Below are 23,608 nucleotides of genomic sequence, written 5' to 3'. Positions count from 1 at the left end.
CAGATCTTTTCCTTTTCTCTCTCCAACTCACTTCAAGCAAGACCTCAGCCTCACCCCTCCACCAGGACTGCTCTCCTGAAGGTGGCCAGTGTTCTCCACATTGCTCAGCCTGAGGTCATGTTTTTCTCTTTATCACACTTGACTTGTCGTAAGAATTGGCACAGTCCTGTTTGTTCTTTCACTCATGTGTTTCCAACAGTCTCACTCTGTAGTCCAGGATAGGCTCAAACTCATGACAGTCTTCCTGTTCATCTCCTGAGTGCTGGCATTACACACATAATCCACCATGCCTAGACTGATACTATACACCTTGGAAGACTTTCTTCTTTAGGCTTCTTAAATACATTTCAATGTTTCCACCCCCACCGGTCAGTCCTACTTAGCTCTTTTACTAGTTCCTCAGTCCACAGACACAAAATGCTATTTTGTTTGTTTGTGTAGAACATTATTCATATTTAATATATATAGCTGGACAAGATGATGAGTATGCCTATGGTCTTGGAGATAAAGATAGATTTTTGAATGTATACTAACTCCACAATGACTATACCAGTTATATTTCCACAAGCAGAGTCCCAAGGCTCCCTTTTCCCTCCATACTCCCAACACTTCCCTGTCATCTTTCTAGTAAGAGCATGAATCTCATCATGGGGTTAATTGGCATTTCCTTGATAATAAGTGATGTTGGACATCTTTTAAATATATCTGTGGGTCATTTGTATATCTTCTATTGAGAAATGTCTATTTGTGTTCTTTGCCCATTTTAAAGTATACCTACTAGTTTGTTTGATGCTAAGTCATTTGAGTTTTGTATATTATCTTAGTCCGTGTTCTATTGCTGTGAAGAAACACCATGACCACTGCAACTCTTATAAAGGAAAGCATTTAATTAGGGCTTGCTTATAGTTTCAGAGGTTTAGTCCATTATCATCATGGCAGGAAGCATGACACATTCAGGCAGACATGATGCTGGAGAAATAGCTGAGAGTTCTACATCCAGATCCGCAGACAGCAGAAAGAGGGAAACACTGGACCTGGGTTGGACTTCTGAAACCTCAAAGCCCACTCCCAGTGACACACTTCCTCTAGCAAGGCCACACCTCCTAATCCTTCTCAAGTAGTTCCGCTCCCTGGTGATCAAGCATTTGAATCTATAAGCTTATGCATATGGGGGGCATTCTTATTCAAACCACCACATATATTTTGGTTATGAATTCCTTATCAGATGAATGGCATGCAGAGATTCTCTTCCATTATGTAGGATGATTCACTCTACTGAATGTTTCTTTTGATAGGCAAGAGCTCTTTTACTTGATGTAATACCATTTGTCTATTTTTTTTCTTTTTTTGCCTCTGTTTTGCAAGTCGTATTAAATAGCATTTCATCTATTTGAATTGCTTTTTGTATATGATATCATATAACATTCTAATTTCACTCTTTTGCATGTGAAATATTCTGTTTTCCCAACAAAATTTGGCAAAGGACTACCCTTCCCTTATTTTGTATTTCTGTCAACTGTTAAAAATTGGTTGACAGTGTATAGATGAGTTTGCTTCCAAATGCTCTGTTCTGTTCAGTTGTTTTGTGTGTCTATTTTTATGCCAGTATCATAATGTTTGGAATACATAACTTATGATATAATGTGATATCAGAAACCATGAAACATCAAGCCATGTTCTTGATTAAGATTGTTTTGGAATGGAGGAATCTTTGATGATTCCACATGAGACACATTTTTTTTCTGTTCCTGTGAAAAATTCCATTGAAAATTTGACAGAGATTGCATAGGTCTACAGAGTCTCTTGAGAAAATGCATATATATATTGGTTTTTCAAGACAGAGTTTCTCTGTGTAACAGTCCTGGCTGTCCTGGAACTCACTTTGTAGACCAGGCTGGTCTCAAACTAATAGAGATCCACCTGTCTCTACCTCCTAAGTGCTGGAATTAAAGGAGTGCACCACCATCACCCAGCTTGAGAAAAATGCATATTTTTAGTGATACAGACTTCTGCTCATTTGCATATCCTTCAAGTTTTCTTATCAGTGTTTCATAGGTGGAAGTTTGTAGGTCTTTCAACTCTTTGGTTGGATTTATTTATAAGAATTGTATTCCTTTAACTGTTTTAGAAACTGGATTTTTAAAATTTCCTTTTTATATTCCTCCTTGCTATTGTATAGAAATATAAATGATTTTCATGATGATTTTGTGTCAAGAAATTTTGCTAAATTAGTTTATTAGTGCAATAAATTAATAAATTCAGGGCAATACATATAGGTATAGATATATGAAATAATATCATCTTTAATCAGAAAATTTACCTTCTTCCTTCCTGGTTTGGATGCCTTTTATTTGTTCCTCTGATCTAGTTGCTCAAGAAAGAACTTCTGACAACCTTTCAAATGAAAGTATCAAGATTGGGCGTCTTTCTCATTTCTTGTCCTAGAGGAAGAGCTTCCAGCCTTTCACCACTAAGTATGGTACTAAGTATGGGTTTGCCATATGTGGCTTTTGTTATGTTGGGAGTATTCCTTCTAGACCCAATCTGTGAAGAACTTTTATCATGAAAGGATAGCCAATTTATGTCTGATCTTGTTAGACTTTTTCTGTGTATATTAATATAATCATTTAAATCATGTATTTCATTCTGTTAATGATTGTAGCATATTTATTTAGTGTATTTATTTATTTGCATATAGAAACCCATCCTTGAATCTCTAGTATAATCTTATTTGAGCTCTATAGTGTGTTATTTGTAGACAGATTTTTCTTTGGGCTGCCAGCTCAAAAAAACAATGACATAGAGATTTATTATTAATTATGAAAGTTTGGTCTTAGCTTAGGCTTGTTCCTAACTAGTTAGTATAACTTAAATTAGCCCATATTTTTTACATGGCACAGTTATCTTTACTCTGTACTGCCCGTTCTGCTTCCTCTGCATCTGGCTGGTGACTCCTTTCTTCTTCCCAGAGCTCTCTCTGTTCAGAAGTCCCGCCTATCCTCCTGCCTAGCTATTGGCCATTTAGCTTTTTATTAAACCAATCACAGTGGCACATCTTCACACAGTGTAAAGGAATAACAGTTATTGAATTCAATTTGATAGTATTTTGTTGAGAATGTCTCATCTACATTCATCTGATAATGTCTCCATCTACGTTCATCAAATACATTGGCTTGTAATTTTCTTTTCTCATGAGGTAGCTTTGACTTTAGGGTAACTCTGGTCTCATAAAATAGTCTTGGAAATGTTCTCTTCAATTTTGAGGAAGAGTTTAAGAAAGACTAACATTAGCTTTTCTTTAACCGTTTGACAGAATCCACAGAGAAGCCATTAGAGCATGGGATTTTCATTGTTGGGGGATATTGAGCACACTCATTGGTTTGTTTAGATTTTCTGTTTTTCCATAATTCAGTCCTGGGAAGTTTCATGCTCTAGGGATTGATTCGTTTCTTTGGGGTTCTTCTCTCTTTTTTCATACTGTACATAAGTGTGTCCAATTTGTTTGTCCTTTTAAAGGGCCTACTGTCAATTTAATTAAAACTTTCAGGTTTAGTATCTATTTCTACACTTACCTTTATTATTTATCCCTTCAACTAACTTTAGATTTAGTTTGCTTTTTTCCCTCGTATGTAGATGTGTAGAGTTAGGCTGATTGCCTTGGGTCTTTCTTTTTTCTTCCTATAGTCATTTAGCACTTTAAACTTGCCTTTGAGAACTGCTTTTGCTGTATATCACGATTTTTATAAGATATTTCCAATTTTCTTTGTCTCAAGACACTTTTTTTATTTCCTCTTTAAACCACTTGTTCAGAAGCATGTTGTTTCATTTCCATGTAACTGGGAATTTTCCAATTTCCCTCCTTTATTGAATTCTGGTTTTATTTTACTATAAATGTAGTAGAATCTTGATATGATTTCAGTTTTCTTAAATAAATTTAGTAAGATTGTGGTTTAACACATGATCTATACTAGAGAATATATGTGCTTGGGAGGAACATAGCCTGCTGCTGTTGAATGTAACGTTCTTTATATGTGTGCTGGTCTCTAATATTGTTCATGTCTGCTGCATCTTTATTGATTTACTAGAGTTATAACTAGGTTTAAAAAAAACCCTATCTTCATCTTCAAATTTTCAGACGTTCCAAAGACTAGGGTCCTGTCACAGTAGGAAAGCTGGGATGCACAAAGACATGGTGTGAAGTAAGGAGGCTCCTGAAAGAAGAGGCTAAGTCTGAGGCATGCACTTGACTGCCAAACATGTGGTTGGCTCTATGCCTTTGTCCCTATGCTACAAAACTGGCAACATCCTAAATGGTGACTTTGTAGAGCCTAGAATGAAGACACAGACAGGCTAAAGCTGGCCTGTCGTGGACATGGCACAGTGGGCACACAGCCTTTGATATCCAGAGGTCTTTCACAACCACCTTGTGATCTATACCACTCTAACCCCTGTGCATGTCTTACTCTCCATAGCTCTATAGAGGCAGGCTGTGTCTTGTCCCACCTGTCTTCCCAGTTCCTGGCACAGTGCCACATGCATAATAAACACTCAAGTACTGATAAATGAGGAAAACATTCTGAATTTTATCTCTATAATAGAGAGTCAGGGTAGTCAACAAATTCTAGCACGTCAGGGTTCCAGAAATAAAGGGTTTCTTGTTCCCTCCCCAAACACCCACTTGCCAAAGCCTTGTTTTTTTCCTCTGAATTTTCTCTCTTATAGAGATGCTTTTGTTCATGATTATACACCTTCACAGGATTGCAAGAACTGCTTAAAGTTTTAAAATCCTGGTGCTATTGGTCCAATGGGCAAGGAATTAAATATTAAGATGCCTTATCTATCTCTGAGTGATGGCTCCCATCTCCACCCACTATTGGTGCTGATGTGGGCAAGAACACCTGCTGTTCAGAGACCATCTCAAGTTACTTCCAAGAAAGAATTGCTTTCAGAATGAACCTTATAATTAAGCAGTAATTGAAGTTTCCTGTGGTTTTATGCCCAGGTCTTACCTAGTGCCTAAGGAGATGAACTACATGGCTTAAAGGCAGACTGGAATTCACCATTTCTACAAAGAAGAGGAGGTATTTGCCTGACACCCTTGCTTTTGTGAGAACCCAGTTGGATTCCCAGAACTATAGTTGGCACATCTGCCCGAAACTGACATCAGCTCTGCCCCCTCAGAAGTGGCTGCCACAGAACTGAGGAAGATTAGAGCTAATTCCTTATCCAAAGATTTTGTCCATCTGGGTCAGGTGGCAGATTAGAAACCTCACCAGTGAAACTCGGTGAAAGAAAATAGTCAAGATAACACACAACCATCGCCTTTCTTGCAAGAGAAAAGATTTATGAATGAGCTGTGTCTGGGCATCTGTGTGTTCTGGTGTCCTTTTCTGTTGTCTGAGAACCTGTGTGTTCTAATGTCCTTTTCTGTTGTCTGAGAACTTGTGAGTTCTAGCTTTCTTTTCTGCTCTGTGATAAAACATTCTGACCAAAAGCAACTGGAGGAGGAGACTGTTTATTTCACTTCACAAGTTACAGTCCATCCTGAGGGAAGTCAGGGCAGGAACTCAAGACAGGAACTGGGAGGCAGGAACTGAAGCAGAAACCATAGAGGAAAGCTACTCACAGCTTACTTTCTATGGATAACTTCGGTTTCTTTCTTATTCAACCCAGGACCACCTGCCGGAGGTGACACCACCCACAGTGGGCTGGAACCTCCCACATCAATCACTAATCAAGGAAATATCCCAATAGACTTTACTGTCAGCAATCTGAGGAGGACCCTTTCATTGAGATTTCCTCTCCCCAGATGACTCTAGTTTGTGTCAAGATGACAAAAATCTAACTAGAACACTGTGTCTGTGTGTCTGTGCATCTATGTCTGTGTAACATATGTACATGTTCATGTGCGGTACGCACATGTGCATGCCACCTGGGTGTGAAGGCCAGAGACTGAAGTTGGGTGTTTTCCTCTTTTGTGCTCCATCTTATGATTTGAGACAGGGTTTCTCACTAAGCCTGGTGCTCATTCATTCAGCCAAGCCAACTAGCCAATGGGCTCCAAGCATCCTTGTCTCCACCCCTAGTACTGGTGTTTAGGACATGCTACATGCTACCACACAGAGCTTTTAAGTAGGTGTTAGGCATCTAAACTGAGGACGCCATGTTTGTAAAGCAGGCACTTTGCCAGCATAACTATCTCCTCAGCCCTGTAAACACATTTATTTAAAGTGGGCTCTTTGAAGGGATACAGGTGGGAGCCACTACACTTTTCCAGTAATCAGCACCCAGCTGAACCAAGCTGTACCACCAAGCACAGGAGAAGCAATCCCAGAAGTCCTTCTCCCCACACACATTGGAGCAGAAATTCAAGCAGAATGCATGAACAGGCTGGGGTCCATGGGAGCCACTAGACAAAGACTTTAATCCCCCACTTTCTGGAGACATCATCAAGTTGGAACACCAAAAGTGCTACGAAGCCCTGATCACCCCTCCTGTACACAGCACAGAGCCATCCCAAGCCAGAGAGCATCAAGAAAGACACTGAAGACAAGACAGGAGGACCAGAAACTCACTGTAGACAGTGACTGGTCTAAACTCCATGGGGGCAAAACACACCCTAAGTCTGGTTCTATAGGTTCAAGCTGGGATTGCAAAAGTGTACCTCCCCAGTTAGCATAGTCTGCTACACAAACATTGCAGGAAGGGAAGAACTCAAAGCATCCCAACAAGGAGGAAATCCCAACTGCTGTGATGATCTTTGTAGGTGTATCAGTGTTGGGCTGCATGTCTGCTGCCCACAGAGCCGGTAGAAGGCATTTGGGTCCTCTGGAACTGGAGTTAAAGATCGTTGTGAGCCACCATGTAGGTGCTGGACATTGAACCCAGGTCCTCTGCAAGAGCAGCCAGAGCTTTCAACTGCTGAGCCATCTCTCCAGCCCTGTGATGTGTTTGTTTGTTTGTTTTAAAGCTAACGTACCTTTATTATACTTTATCTTCTTGTTTGACAACATGTGCCCACTGGTTCAACAGTGGGATGACTGTTTCTTTCTCAAAGTAAAAGGAGAAAATTTGGGAAGAAGAAGGGAATCAGAGGAAGAGAGAGCTAAGAAAGACTAATGGGGGTTGAATGTGTTCAAAACACACCACATGCATGTGTGAAAATGTCATAATGAAGCCCAATATTATGGATAATTAATATGTGCTGATAAAAACAAAATAATAGAGATAACTTTAAAGGAAGTGGAAACCTGGGAAGGTAGAGTGGCTTTACTAGGGTCACGAGCAGACAGGGAGATAACAAAAGGACTTAGGAGATAAAACTCCTTCAGAGTAAAGAAAACTAACTTCAGGGTCCCAAATACGTTGTTGGTGTGTGGGATAAATGGAGCTCACTGAGAAAGAGAAGCTTTCTCAAGCTTATATCAAGCGGACAATTGAATCCTATAAACCTGAAGCTGGGGGAACAGGACAAGTGAGAGACGCTTAGGGGCCTCAGGCTTTCCGGGCTGTTTGAAACTGCCCTGGGTGGAGGAGGGTAAGGCAGGAAGCTCAGAGAGGGAGTACCAACAGCAGAACAAGAGGCCACCTACAAAACAAAGAGGAATCCAGGACGTAGCCTTCAAGTGAGGGACAAGGAAGGCGAGTGGGTATCGATAAAGGATGAGAAAGGGGGTCCAGGGGGAGAAGAGTGTTCAGTGACTGGAGCACAGCTAACTAATTTGTTTCCCCCATTTCCTGAACAAAACCGACTTCCAGAGCAGCAGTGAGTCTGGGAAAAACTAACAGATGTGGGTCCCCAGCTTCTCCTCTGCAGCTCCTCTGCAGCCCAGACACATCTGTCCAGCATACGCAGATGTCTGTGCACTTGGAGATGATAGAGAAGCTACCACTCTCCTGGTCCAAATGGCCACACAGCTGACGCCTCACTTTAGACCTCTGCCTTTTCTCCTTACTTCCTTCTTAAGTGGTTCTGCACCCAGAAGTGCAGCAGCAATTTAATAAGCTTGAATACAAAAGACACACACGAGAAACACCAGAGGAAAAGTGAGAAGAAGCCCGGCTTCTGGAGGCCCTGGTTGAAGTGAAAAATCCAAGGGCTCCACCTTGGCTCTTCTCTCTGCCTCAAGCCAGGGTGCTCCAACCCATTCGTCCTCGTCCTTGAGACCCACCTTCTTCCAAGCACCTCTGCGGGCTTGGGATTCTTCTGGCCACATCCCACCTTGCCTGGCGTCATGAACAAGTCTCCAAGCCTGCAGACTTACACCCTCTAACCTGCTGGCACCATCTGTCAAAGCCTTGAACACTTGTATTAATCTCTGCCTAAAACCCTCCCACTGTTCTTCACCACTCAGTGGGTAAAGCCGAAAGTCCTCAGTTACACAGACAGGCCTTTGATGATTTGGCTCCTGCCTTACGTGTGGAGAGCACTATGATGATAGTGTCTGAGAAGAAAAGAGTATGCCTCTCAATGCATTTTGAACACGAACCATACACCAAAGTCATAAACTTTACATTTATGTAATATCCACAGTGTTTGTTCAGACATCTAGTGTCTCCTGACGATTATTTCTCAGAAAGGTGATGTCACTCCCTCTGGTACACACGGCCAGCTTAGGTGGAGAATGCCGGGGTAACAAAATTCTTTCCCCCAGATCAGAGCCCCAGCATGAAAGAACGTACTTTTTGGTCTTCCTAATTCTCCTCCTCTGCCTTAGCCAGACCTGGTGAAGAACCACAGCCACATCTAGTCTTCCCTTGGGGCCAGAGAAACCTACACACTGCGGTGGACCCTGTACTGAGACCAGCAAGACAGGAGAGAGAGTGTCAAAGGGTACAGAGCAGCATCACCAGGTGGGCCTGACCCTCCAAACCGAGGCCTCTCGGACGACCCTGAATGAGGATCAGAACCGGGAGCCCTTCTTCCTTGTCCCACTTGGAACCACGACTGGAACCACTTGGAACCAGACTGTGGGTCTGAGTTTCCAAGGCCATCTCCTGCCAAGTGCAGAGCTGGGAGACCAGCGGAGGAGACTCTGGAGACTCCTAGGAGCAGGCAAGACCCCGAGGCCTTAGTGCTCCTACAGCCTGGGCACTCTCCTGGGGCACTCAGGTCAGGCGGGAGCAGCCTACAACCTGCTCCTTCGAGGGCACCTCGAGGAGCTGCCAGGAGAGAGGCAGGGGCAGCCCCAGAGCCCCTGGCTACAGTCGGGGTAGAGGTATCGCTCAGATCTGGAACTGGCCAAGAGAGCAAACCCCCATTATCATCTCCCGCTGGTCCCAGAAGCCCTCAGACCCTGAATTTGGAACCCAAACTCCGACTTTGCACCGGCTGCCCGCCCGGTGGGTAAGACGATCTGGGCTCCCGCTTAGGGCAGCGGCACGGACGCGGGTCCAAGCCACCCGCCCGTTGTACCGGGACGCGAGGCCCCGCAGCCCGCTTGTCGCGGCCACCCGGCTCTGACCCCCTCGCGCCCCCGCGCGTCCATCTCTGTTCCCAGAGCGGTGCAAGTGATGTAAGGCGGCCAGGCTCGCGCGCTTTCCTCCTGCCGGGACAGAGTCCTCCTCCCTCCCCGCCGGCAGCGCGGTGCGCCCACTCCGCTGCTGCGCCCAGGCTCCGCTTCCAGAGCTCCGGCGACCTGCACGCCGCCAAGCGCGAGGCTGGGAAAGACCCTCCTCTCCTCTCCCACCTCCCTGCTCCCCTGCCCCACCTCCTGTGTGCAGTGTCGGTGGGGAAATCCAGGCTTGGCTTTCCGAACCCAGGGAGAGAACCGAGGGACAGCCCATAGGAAGGTTTCTGGAGACATTCAGAGTCTCCCCGTTCACCGTGGCAGGAGCCTTCAGGTAACTCGGTGACCCTACCTGGTGCATGATAGACGGGGGTTGCAATAGTGAATGGGGGTGGTGGTGAAAAGAGGGAGGGAAAGAGGAGAGGGAGAGGGAGGGGGAGAGGAGAGGAGAGGAGAGGAGAGAGAGAGAGAGAGAGAGAGAGAGAGAGAGAGAGAGAGAGAGAGAGAGAGAGAGAGAGAGGAGATTGAAAGACAAGAGTCAGAGATCGCAAGAAAGAGTTAGTTGGTGGGTGGGAAGTTGGATTGGATTTTTTAACCCCTGTGGTTTCGCCTCCCACAGAATAGAGAAGGGGTGCTTCCTGGCTACCAAGCAGCCCCCAACCTGGATGGAGTGAAAGATGCGTCCCGATGACATAAACCCGAGGACTGGGCTGGTGGTGGCCCTGGTCAGTGTTTTCCTGGTCTTTGGCTTCATGTTCACTGTCTCTGGCATGAAGGGGGAAACTCTGGGGAACATCCCTCTGTTGGCCATCGGGCCAGCCATCTGCCTTCCAGGCATCGCAGCCATTGCTCTGGCCAGGAAAACCGAAGGATGTACCAAGTGGCCAGAGAATGAGCTACTCTGGGTCCGCAAGTTACCCTGTTTCCGGAAGCCCAAGGACAAGGAAGTGGTAGAACTACTGAGGACCCCCTCAGACCTGGAGTCCGGCAAGGGGAGCTCAGATGAACTGGCTAAGAAGGCAGGCCTCAGAGGGAAGACGCTCCCACAGGGGCCAGGTGAGGTGCCCATGGCCAGCTCCATTACCACCCCCACCCCCACAGAGGAAGGAGAATGCCAGAGTTTAGTCCAGAGTGGGCGTCAGGAGGAGACGTCCAGATACCTGGATGGCTACTGCCCCTCGGGCAGTTCCCTCGCCTACAGTGCCTTGGACGTCAAGGGCTCAACCTGGGACAGAGCTGACCGCCCTGAGCCCGAGGATAGCATCTTCTTTGTGCCCCAGGACAGTATCATCGTTTGCTCCTACAAGCAGAACAGCCCTTATGACAGATACTGTTGCTACATCAATCAGAGCCAAGGCAGGTGGGACCACGAGACAATAGTCTGATCTGGGCAAACAAGGGTCCCATGTTGACAGACACATTGCTACACTCAGCTCCCAATGGAAGAAAATCTCAGCTCCAACAGCCTCCTCGCTATTAGAAACTGGCATGGTATGTGATGGGGTGCAGACCTCTGGTGCCTGAATCTCGTGTAAATAGGCATGTAGTGGGGCATATTTTAGGGAAGTACTGAGAATTACTTCTCTTTAGGGAAGAGGCAGTAAATGGGAAAGAAAGTTCCATTTGCTTCTGAACAATTTAAACAATGTTGAATGCTTTGTAAAACAGCCCCCAAAGTGCTAGGAAGCCCCTGGTGACAGCCAGGGAGGGGCGTAGAGAGTGAGCCAGGTGTCAAATGTTGCAGGGGCTATCCACACAGAAGCTGGCTGCTTTGTGTCTGAAGAAAGTGAAGGAAAATTTGTGTTCTTTTTACACAAAATGAGTTTTGCCTGTTGAAAATGTTGAAAAGCTTTTCACGTATGGTAATTGCTGAAAGAAATAAAAATCGAGGTAGAATAGGGAAAACCTCCTCCGATGGGATGGATTTTGGAGGAAGGGGAGTTAAAAGTAGTTGGAATGTATGATTGAGTCTTGGCCTCTGGCAAGACCATGGTTTCAAATGAAGTGTTGACTATGTTATGTGAACTCTTAAACTCTTCATTTGAGTTGGTTTGCTGGGACTGTATCTGAAGTTTTTAAGTATTTATTAACACTCATGTATTTCTTTACCAGGTGCAAAGTGACTTGATGTAATATTTTCATAGATTAGAATTTCTTTTTATCAAGACAAAACAAATTTTACATATATATATGTCTATCTAAGTGTCTTCAACGTTTCTGAGAGGCATGTACTAGGAATTACTATATGCCTTTTAGAACATGAAACTACAAAGTCAATTAATTAGTCCTGAACATTGTGAAAAATGTATATGAAATGCAATGGTTAAGCCTTTGGAAATGCTGTTGTCTGTCCATTTGTCCAACAACCTCCCACCCCTGACAATGACTGTAATGCCAATGAAACAGGAATTCATTTGTAAGATTTAATGGAAGCTCATATTTTATTAAGTTCACTGGACCAGTGAAATTTACATGATAAAAATCTCATTATTTCCTACTATTTTTGTGGTTGAGGGAAAAAACACCATAGTGCTATCCTGAAATTTATTTCCTATTTCTCTTGCTTAATTGCAACAGATAAAAAGAATAATCAGCTGAAATGTCATTTTATCCCTCTTGTAGAATAATTGCATTTATAGGAATGGTGATAGATTTAGTCTTGAGAATTAGAATTATTTTATGCCCTTCAGTGAATTTTAATTCTAATTGTTATACCAACTATTATTATTAGTCACTGTCTCCCAAAAAGTGAATTGAGAACAAAAATTTGGAGGGGGCGGCTTACCTCTTTTATGTATTTCAAGTTCAACCCTGTGATTCCTAAGTCAACTGTCCTTTCTTAAGAATTATGCTCTTAAAAGTCATAATTTTTGAATGATGTTTAAGATCAAAAGTATGTCATCTTTTTAGTCAGGCCTCATTGTGGGGAAATGAGATGTGTGATCTTGGACAAAGTTCATCTTCCAACACCTCAGTTTCCTACTCTATGGAAGAGGAATGGGGAAAAGACTGATTTACACTAAATTGTTTCCATCACTCATTTCCAGGTAGGATATTCTAAAACATTAAATCAAAGGAACTGTATGTTGCAGGAAGTAAGCTACAGCAAAATGCATGCCCATGTTATGCAATACACGATCAAAACCATGCAATATGGATTAAACTGCTACTACTCAAAAGAATTTTGTAGATATATGAAAGCTGATGTATTCCATTACTAAATATTATGTATTAGACACCAATATGTTCCTGGCCATAAAACTGAAAATACTGAGGGTAAGATATTTTTGAAGAAAAAGTGTTTTAATGTTGATGAATCCCAAAGCATTCTGCCACACAGCTTTGCACTTTGTGTGACTGATTCTAGAACTGAGGCTGTGAGGAGTGGGTTCCTAAATCACAGTATTGTTTTGAAGGCAGAAAATAATGTTTACGGTGAGAAGATTATTGGAAATGCAGTAACAAACGTTTTCTCTGATGTACTTGACACTGATGGCATTGTCAGAAGCAAGGGGGATAGACAGATGTTTGTTTGGGCTCAGTGAGTCTTACATGGGTCTGAGGGGACGGGACAGAATGTCCCCTGAGATTAGGAATTTGGAGAAGTTGCCTTCTGGAAACAGTTTAGAATTTTTCACTTAATGTGTGCATGTGTGCACAGAGTCCCATTTCCAAATTAAGGGTCAAATACTGACTTAGAGATATAAACTATTTTTAATCACATTTTCAAGTTGTATTTCAGAAAAAATTCTTCCATTTACCTATTTAAAATATGGAAGCTCTCTAAGTATACATTTGTGGGTACATTTTCCTGTGCCAAAAGAATGATTTTCAGATGTTGGGCTGAGAGATTTAACCTTCTTTACCCAAAGAATAAAATGTGAGTTGTGAGTCGTGTGGATTTTTCTCAGCATCTTCCACTGAGCCACCCCCTCCTCTGAGCTGCAAGGCAGCCTGCATCCTAATCAACACTGTAAGTACTATTCGGGGTAAACCTGTTGTTCTTATGAATAGAGACAGAAGAAAGAGGACAAAAGTGTCCTAAGTCCTTACAGGAAAGGAGAACAGTCCATACATTCAAACCAACAGCCTTAGGAAATTACTAATATTAACGTAAGGAGCAAGAGGATTGTTCCTGGAAGTCTTTAAGAACTCCCAAACTGATAGGAATTGAAATAGGCACTGGTTTCTTTTCCTTTGCTATTAATTCAAACTCATTTTCTACTTGATGTTAAATGGGCATTTTACTTTTGAAGTTTCTCTATTCCATTTCTCTTGCTCTGTATTCCTACTTATTAGGACCGCAGGTTCTTTTCCCATCTGCCTATTTCTTGATTCCTCAATGTGAATTCAGCCAAGATACACAAGCTGGAGCACATTGGACAACTGTTTCAAGATTTCCTCCCCATTGCAATCCTCTTGGGGGAGGGATCCAGATCCAGCTAGGTTCCAGCTCTCTTCCAGTTCGACTTATCAACTCCTCCGAAATGTTTTCAGTACTGTGGATCTTAACATCCACTGAGTTGACGAACACAGAAAAGGACGGTGAGTTCTCCTAATGATGCTTCTCTTCCACGAGTTCTAAACTCTTCTTATTAGTGATAGCCCTCTGTGCCCACAGCACTGACTATTTGGTGAATTCCCTCTCCTTACCACCATTACTACTTTTATCATATTAAAGAAAAATATTTTTGCTGGGCATGGCAGTCATGGTTCTGTAATCCCAGTGAGGGGGCAGAGTCAGGAGCGTCAAGAATTCAAAGTCATCCTCAATGTGAATTGGGGGACAGCCTGGTCTGCAGCATGAGACCCCATTGGAAAAAAAAAGAAACTACTTTTGATAATTCAAATTCCTTTACTTCTGTCTTGCCATCCCCTCTTCCAGACCTCATCCACGTGCACACATGGTGTAATGATTATAGCAGTCTGCTTTTATTTTCCTTTTCTCCCTTAAATAATCCCTGAGCATGTTTTTCCCCTTTCTGTACATTATTCCTAATCATCAGTTAATAACTATGTAATGTGCCATTTTGGTGGTTCCATCATCTACCATGCCATTTCTTATTGCTGACCATAGGTAAAGTATTATTGACGTTGTTACCATATGGCCACAGAATTGAAACCTTACCATTGAAAAGCTGCCCCCTTGCAGAGGGGGCAGAAGTGTGTAACTGTTCATATTGCCACTCAACCTTCTCTTCACACATGTGGCTCTAAGAAACAGGGTGGAGGCCAATACGATGTTGTTTCAAAATGTTGTTCCTCAAAACTAGATTATAACAAGGTTGGCCTCCAAAAGCACAATGTCCAACAAGCAAAATAATAGACTTAATTATATCAATAGACTTAATTGATGGTAATTTCTAATATCCCAAAGCATTTTCTTGAAGTACTTCCCAATATACTTTATATTTCAGATGTGTGTGCATTAATAACTTATAAATGAACTGAAATTAGGAATTTAACTGACTCTTTTCTGTGTTTCAATTCCTAACTACAACAAAACAAAACAAAACAACCTAAAGAGAGGATGGAAACATGGAAACATGCATAAATGATTGAAGCTCAACCAGAAATCTCACTGAAGGCTTGAATTCCAGTTGCCCCTCGTCAGCTTGACATAAAGGCATGCAAATACTGTGTTTCGTCGGTTTGCTCTTACCCTGACAATTGCCTGAGAGTATAACCAATTTATAAAGAGGAAAGATTCTAATCAATTTGTTTAAAAAAAAATCACAGTTTTGGAGGTTTCAGTTCAAGGTCAGGTGGCCCGTTGCTCTGGGACCTGTGTCAGGATGTCCCACACAACAGGGACCGGACAGCACTAGAAAGTTTCCCTTGTGTCTGGACTGAAGTGGGAGGAAGAGGTTGGAGTCCCCATAGCCCTCTGGTGGCATGTCCCCAGTGACTGGAAGACTGTGCACCAGGCACTACCTCTTCTAGTTCCCAGCACCTCTTAACAGCTCCAAGTTGAGGAAACAAGCCTCTAACGTGTGCGGTTTTGTGGGGAGGAGTAAAGGGTGGGGGAACATTCTAGATCTAAACCATAGCAAGCACCATGGAGCTCTCATTCGCCTTTAGCAGGGTTTCATTCGCAGGCTCCCAACACAAAGCTTATTCAGGTTGGGCTCCCTTGACCCCAAGTCTTGGGATCATAAGTATTTTAGATTTTGGAGTTACTAGATTTGGGGACATTTGCTAATTTATTAGGTAAGCTTTCCTAACCCAAGATTCTAAATGTGAAATGCCATGAAATTTAAAACTTTTTGAATGTCATGTCGGCACTGGAATAGTTTCTAACTTAGAGCACTTGGGAGTCGGCTCTTTGAATTAGGAATACTCTATCTGGATACAATGCTCACCAGATACACAAGACAGGCACGGGCTCAGTCTCCAGGTTGGCGAGCTGTTCCTGGGCCTGACTCCAGCAAGGGGTCTTTTCTCTCATTCCTCCTCCTGACCCCAGGTTAGAGCTCACCCCCCTCGGTATCCTCGGTAACAGTGCAAGGCTTTGGAAGCTGGAGCTAAAGTTACAGAGTGAGTCAATTATTAAACACAACACAAAGTGCTCTCTTTGACACACCTGTCAAATCTGAAAGTGAAATGTAAAGATGTTTTACAATCGATCACTTCCTATTTTCATAGAAATAGGCAACTGTACATAAGTCTTCAGCCCGAGGCAGGACCGTATGAAGAAAACTGGGCTGTGAAACTCCTCTTAGTATAACCCAGCAGTCAGAGTGTGGACAGTCACCTGCTGTGCGAGCAAGCAGACCACCAGAACCACCCTGAAAGGCCCACTCTGATTGCTCTGCCAACTCCCTCACACCCTATGTGGCAGCTCCCTCTATTTAAATGTGTTTTTTGAATTTTTTATTTATTTTGGTATCTTTTGTCTCACTCTTCTTTTTTTGTTTGTTTGTTTGTTTCTCTTGATTATTTTACTTTTTGGTTTTTAAGGGAGAAAGAACATGAAGTTGGGTGATTATGGGGGTGGAGAGGATCTGGGAGGAGGGAAAAATATATGAAACATATTGTATGAAGGGATATTTCATATGTAAAAATTGGGTAATGAGATAAAATTTATTTGGTGAGGTGGGAACAGTGCGTTCACGCCATGGAACACATATGGAGGTCAGAGGGCCATTTGCAGGAGTCAGTTCTCTCCTGCCATGTGGCTCCCAGGAATCAGCTCACATCAATAGGCTGAACAGCACGGGCCTTCACCCACTGAGCCACCCTGCTGGCCCTGCAGCAGCTGCCTGACTTCCTAGCTCCGGGACCTGCAGCTGACTGCCAGACCTTTGTCTAGGAGCTCCCTGGGGAAAGGGATGATATTTGGTCCGTCTCCCCCCCCCACCCACCCACCCATCCCTCTCAAATGCATCCTGCCTTGCTCAGTGAAAACTCCAAATTGCACCGTTTAGTCACACTAAAAGTCTATTTCCCTTTTCATATTAAATATAATCAGCAATAATGGGGACTAAAATAGGCCTCTGTGGGTTGAGATCCTAATTTCTGTTTGGTATATTGTTTCCCTGGAGGAACTACATCTCACATAACAAGGAGAGGAGACACACCTTTGCAGAACAACTCCCCTCCATGATTGAGCTAACTCCCATTGCCTGATCTCTGGGTCCGTGGTTGAACCAAACACAAGACAAGAACTGGTGATGCTCGGAGCATGCGAAAACCACTCTTTTGAATCCACAACCAGAAACAAAAGTAAATCAATGCTAATCATGTTAATATTGCAAGTGTATAAACAAAACAGAATCTCCAGCACTGGCCACGGTCCCTCTGCTAAGCTTCCCTGTGACAGTGCTCAGCAGTGTCCTCAAGGTAAACTGGCCCTTCTCTGGGGTCAGTAGTGAGGAGTTGAGCTGCCAGCCCTCACCCACCCCCCAATTCCCAATGACTTTCTCTTTCTCCACACGGAGACTGTAGTTTGTGCTTCAGACAAGCCCAACTGTTCCGGAACAGGATGATGGCATTGTTCAGCCATTCCCATGAGCACTATTTAAAGCCATTCTTAATAACTTCTAACCTATATAGTTTGTCCTGTGAATTTCCCCCACTGTCTGACTAGACAAAAATGACTTAACTCTTTTCCTGAGCCATAGGGACCACTGAGATCTCAAACACAACAAGACATCCTTGGAATATGGGGAAAGAGGTTGTGTGAGATTTTCCAGCCCTGGAACAGAACTTCTGACACAGGATCGTTTGGCCTCGTGCTTTCGGAGGTTTGCGCCCATCATAGTGTAGAGGGTCACACGTGTCACAGCAGCAAGAGGCCGGAGGGAAAACGTCTGGCTTCTGCACCTTCTCCTCTTCTCCAATTCCATTCCAGTCCTAGCGATGGGATAGTACTGCCCACACTCAGAATTGATCTTCTCCCTTAATCTCTCTGAAAATGTGCTCACAGAAGTGTGCTTCCCTAGTCTCCTAGGCGCCTCCACATCCAGTAAAGCTGACAATCAAAATTAAGCACCAGAGAGGCAAAGGAAGACCGTGCGGGGCTCTCAGCTGGGAGCGAGCCAGCAAAGCCCTCAGAAAGCCGATCGCTGTCACAGGGTCTGCCCTTTGCGGGGCCTAAATCACCACTTTCCATCTCCAGCTTAGAAGCAAATGCCAGAAAATGGGCTGAGAGAATAACCCTAAATGCTTTTTTAAGGTGAAAAATAATAATAATACAAGGAAAATGCTAGAGAACTTTGACATATTTTAAATAACTAAGAAAACACATATACGTATTTAATTTTAAAGTATATTCCAATGAGCACAAAATTCAACTAGAAATATCTTCCTGCTAGATCTAGTTTTTTTTAAAAAAATAGAAAATAGCAAACAAACAAGATCAAATGGGTTTAAAAAATGAATGAAGAAAATGTGATACACATACGCAATAAAATATTATTTAGCCTTGAATAAATAATAGAGCAAAAGGTAGAATAAACATGAGAAAAGAATATAAAGCAAATAATATTAACTAAAATTTTAGAGAGATAAAGTAAGTAAAGTCAAATGAGTTTTAATCCATAAATTCAGCCAAAACTTCCCACTGAGAGAAGAACGTGGTATTAAATGCACAAACTAAGGCATGACTGTGTGCTAGGCAGAGGCAGAAACATACAGGAAAGCGAGGGTGCGCTAAGTCTCCTCCAGACAGGATTGCCTCAGGGCAGGGACTCAACCGTTCAGACTCTGACTGGTGGGGACTCGGCTGATTCTGTGAACGTGACTCCCAAAGTACAGACAACAAAATCAAAACAGACGAGAAGAGTGCATTAAATTAACAAGCTCTCGAGCCAGTGAGATGGCCCAGAGGGGTCCCCTTCCGGACAGCCCACACGGTGGAGGAAGAGAGCCAACTCCTACAAGTTGTCATCTTAGCTCCACACGTGTGCCACGGCAAACACAAGCATACACTATCAATTAATAAATGTTAAATTTGTAAGTGCTTCTGCCCCGCAAAGGAAACAATCATGATAGTAAGGAGATAGCTTATGTAACGGGATGTTCAAGCCACACAGCTGATGATAAATCAATAGCTGAAGTATATATAGCACTCAACCTACTCAGTTCCAGAAAACAACTGCCTAAAATTGGGGAAAGGGCTTATTAGACATTTCTTTCTTAAAAAGTATAAATAGTCAACAGATGTATATATGAAAAAAATGCTCAAAGTCAGTAATCACCAAAGGTGGATACATTAAAATTAAAGTGGTATACTACATTGTACCTGCCAGAATGGCTGTTGAAAATCGATAGACAATACCAAATGTTGGAAAGGATGTGGAGAAGGGGGAGCATTGTATATTGTGGATGGGGATATTAGATTAAGCTATCTGGGCCGGGTGGTGGTGGCGCATGCCTTTAATCCCAGCACTCGGGAGGCAGAGCCAGGCGGATCTTGATGAGTTCGAGGCCAGCCTGGTCTATAGAGCGAGATCCAGGAAAGGCACAAAGCTACACAGAGAAACCCTCGAAAAAAAAAAAAAGATATTTGTTATGTAGAACAATATGGACTATCTCCAAAAGAAAAACTGAAATTAAACATATGATCCTTCTTCTGATTGTAGACCCCAAAGAATTGAAACCAAACATCTATATATAGTTCTATGATAGTTGCAGCATTATTCTTAATAACCAAGACATGCAAACAAGATCAGTGTCCAACAATGAATGAATCAATTGTTTAAAAGTCACACACACACACACACACACACACACACACATGCACACACACACACACATTGGAATATTATTCAGCTTAAAATGGAAGCAAATTCTGTCATTCAGATAAACCTAGAGGACATTATGTTAAGTGAGATAAGCCAAGTACAGAAAGACAAACTTATATATGGAATCTAACAAGTCAAATTTATGAAATGATAGTTGGGGAAGTTGATGGAAGATGCATGGTAAATGTGACGATGTTGACCAGGAACATGAGTTCGATTAGGAAGAACATATTTTCAGGCTCTTTTACAGAGCAGGGTGACATAACCAATGGTAATGTATTACATATTTCAAAATAGCTAAAAGAACAGATTGTTTAATGTTTATATAATAAAAAATAAGTATATGAATTGGTAGATAATGTTAATTTTCTTGGCATGTCATATACACTGTATATATAGCTCAAAACATCACCGCATCCTACAAGTATATACAGATATTACTTTTCAATTAAAACTAAAAGTTTAAATTAAAACAAAAAATAAATAGGGTAATTTAGAACCACTGCTTCCCTGAGATTCCATGACACTTCCAAAGTTCACTTCTCACTTGCTCACTATTGAAATGGAGGCTCTTTTAAGGGGCACAGATGATGGGGATTCTAACACAGGATCACACGAATTATGTTCTTGTCAACCTTGCCTAGTCTGTTTTCATTTCTCTTTCCAACAAGCTCTCAGCATACACTTGTCATTCATCATGTACCAGTTCAAGAATATGATTGGGTTGTTGGTCACTGTGCTGAGCCTTGGGAACAGCAGGGATCAGACATGGTCAAGGTCAGGCCAATCCCTGTCTCCATGGAGCTCACAGCCTATGGTGGGTGGGGAACAGAAAGAGAGAGCAATGTTAGAGACAAAATGAGGATACAGGAATGTTACAGCAGCTTCCTGGCAAGGAAACTAACCTTCACCTTGTGTGTGTGTGGGGGGGGGGGGGGCTGTTGTGTGGAATTTTGTCAAGAAGGGAAACTGTCTGAGACCTGAAGATTGAATAGAAGACAGCCAGATCTATATACAAAAGGGGAAGGTATATGTAAAGGCCAAGAGGAGAGAACGTACATGAAACATGTTTAGAGAAATGTTATCGAACAGCTAGATGGAGCAGAGGCAGGCAGAGAGGGGGCTGGAAGGAAAGAACAATTGTTGTAGAATATTATTTTAATGTGTGTTACTTTTATTTATGTTGCATTTGTTTAACTCTGTGAAGCTGTGTTACTGTGTCTGTCTAGAATATCTGATGGTCTAATAATAAAGAGCTGAACAGCCAATAGCAAGGCAGGAGAAAGGATAGGCGGGGCTGGCAGACAAAGAGCCTATATAGAAGGAGAAATCTGGGAGAGAAAAAGAAAAAGCAAGAGAGCAAGGAGAGGAGGAGGCCAGGGGCCAGCCACCCAGCCACACAGCCAGCCACAGAGTAAGAGTGAAAGTAAGATTACAGAAGTAAGAAAAGGAAAAAGTCCGGAGGCAAAAGGCAGATGGGACAATTTGGAGTTAAGAAAAGCTGGCAGGAAACAAGCCAAGCTAAGGCCGGGAGTTTATGATTAAGAAAAGTCTCTATGTGTGATTTATTTGGGAGCTGGGTGGCAGGCCCCCCAAAAGAACAAATACAGCAGACACTGGCATTGCTTGGGTCTCTCTGCAGTAAAGCTTAGTTGGTCCCAGAATGCCCAGCAATTCCACTGTCTGAGAAAAGATCAGAAGCAAGCTGTCAGGCCTCAGGGCCTCCAGATAAAGAAGCCCCGAACAGCTCAACTATTCCCAGCATAACTAAGGGAGCAACCTCAGACCCAGGTTAGCCGGGACTTGAGGTTTTAACCAAATCTGACTTTAAGAAGAATTCAAGAGAGTCAGATCATCCCTGCTTGTAGATGGTGTGATAAAACACTTAAAAGACCCCAAGACTCCAAGGAACCTCTCAATCCAGTCAAGTTGACAGTCCAAATTAACCACCAGAAAGGCAAAGAAATCATGTGCCGGGCTCTCGGTTCCAGGAGAGCCCACAAAGCCCTCACCTCACAGAGGCAGCCTACAAAGACACAGTTTTTCTCATGTATAAACTTTCTCATCTATAGACTTAGGAGGAGGAGGAAGGATGTGGGAAATGGTAGGACTATGAGGAATGTGGAAGGGGAGAGGGAAAATGAGAAAGGGTCACAGAGGGCAAAGGTGACCGAAGCAAACAGTCTCTGCAGGTGTCATCGTGAAACACGGTACTTTATACAACCAAAACTTTTTTCTAATTAAAAAAGAATTAAGTCAGCAAGTAACTGTTTGCTTTGGTTCTATTTCTGGGACAAGTCTCGTTTCCACTTGGGGACAAACAACTAATTGGATGAAGCAGTCCCCCTTTCCAAACAGTTGTTTCACTGTCACAAGGACCGGAATAACTCGGAGCTTTTTATGGAAGCGTCTAATGGAGACCCAGCTTCTGAAATCACCAGCTCTGTGGTCCTCACTCCTGACAGACTGAGGCATGGGGACATGTCTTCCATCACGAAGAGGCAGGAGATTAAGGGTGTATAGAATTCATTTACTTCTTTGTTTTCTGTGCCTCAAAAAGCCTCAGCTGCCCTGAATTTACAGTGCTTCCATTGCAGACATGCCTGTCACTTTAAAGACCACGTCACTGAGTGTTATTGTGCCCTGAGATGTGACTAGATGTTTTATAGTAGAAAGTTTCAATACGCAAATAGGCAAGGGAATGGAGAGTTGGGCCGAAATAAATCAGTTATTTTCTGTCCGTATCCCCAACACTCTGGTTAAGACTTAGCACAGTGGCACTAAGCAAATGCTTATTGGTGAGAGAAAGTAGAATTCCTTACGACCATTAATTACCATGCTCTCTGACCATACCAATGTGTGCAGTATCGCCTGGGGCATCTCTCAGAACCAGCATCCATTGAACTGTGCTTTGTAAAATCATGTCCTAATTCCTAAATCTAGAAGCGCTCATTGAAAGGAGTCAATTTTCAGAAATCATAAAGAAAATTTTAGAAAATCATAAAAAAAAATCAAAGGAAAAGGAGAGAAATTATATAACCCCAGAATTACCCAGAAAAGTGTCCTAACCTCAGGAAGGGGGATGGAGGGTCAAGACAAACGTGTGTCTGCTGGCTATATTTTGCTTCCAGAGGTCAGCTTCCCAGGTCCTCACTTAGGCTTGCCCAACAAGAGTCCCCAGGTCCTCCCCATCCTACATTCTGAAAAGATCAGAAGGAGCATTTCTGTAAGACACTGTGTAAGATCCAGATGTAACATAGCATGGAACCAGCAACTCCTTGGAAATACTGATCTCTGTCCTCCCCTAGTCCTGCTACATGAGACCTTGACTCAGCAATCTCTGATTTAGCCAAGACCTTCGGGAATTTTAAGAAGGTAAATTGATGGTTCTTGAACTTGAGAGCATGCAGAGTCACCTGCAGGGTGTGTTAATATGGATTGCTGAGACCGGCCCCAGATTTTCGAATTCAATAGAACTTACATTTCTAAAGATTCAGAAGTCATGCCAGTGAGACTAGTCCTCATTCCCACACTGTCCTTTCCTTCCTTGTATGCCTACAGAGCTCAGGGTCTGTGACGGGCCCTGAGCCAGCCATGCCCACATAGGACGAGTTGGGTAAATGTCTGGCACATAACAATTTCATTGAGTTAACCAACAAGTCAGTTTATGAAGTCCCTAGGACTGTGTACCCCACTTTTCCTGATAGAATTGGAACCCATTCCTCTCCCCAACTTACCCTACTGTGCCTGTGACTCGCTACCTGATTGTAGTACACTGATCTTTCAGTGACCAAGTGCCACAAAATACAATCTTTTGTCAAATGACAGTGGACATAAGGGATCCTAGAGGCA

At 43.0% G+C, this 23,608-nt stretch overlaps 1 protein-coding gene across 1 annotated transcript; it reads left to right on the top strand.

Moving 5' to 3' along the window:
* Positions 1 to 9,542: 9,542 nt before the first annotated feature.
* On the top strand, positions 9,543 to 13,400 carry Tmem215 (transmembrane protein 215). The gene is made up of 2 exons (XM_052718146.1): positions 9,543 to 9,843; positions 10,129 to 13,400. The coding sequence occupies exon 2, from the start codon at positions 10,187 to 10,189 to the stop codon at positions 10,892 to 10,894; it is 708 nt and encodes a 235-aa protein (XP_052574106.1). The 5' UTR covers positions 9,543 to 9,843; positions 10,129 to 10,186; the 3' UTR covers positions 10,895 to 13,400.
* The last annotated feature ends 10,208 nt before the right edge of the window (positions 13,401 to 23,608 follow it).

Source organism: Peromyscus californicus, unplaced genomic scaffold (assembly GCF_007827085.1).
Source record: "Peromyscus californicus insignis strain IS unplaced genomic scaffold, ASM782708v3 Scaffold_5__1_contigs__length_169319896, whole genome shotgun sequence".
Taxonomy (NCBI): domain Eukaryota; kingdom Metazoa; phylum Chordata; class Mammalia; order Rodentia; family Cricetidae; genus Peromyscus; species Peromyscus californicus.
The sequence above is the reverse complement of the archived record's forward strand: the minus strand, read 5'-3'. Positions and strand labels throughout refer to the sequence as shown.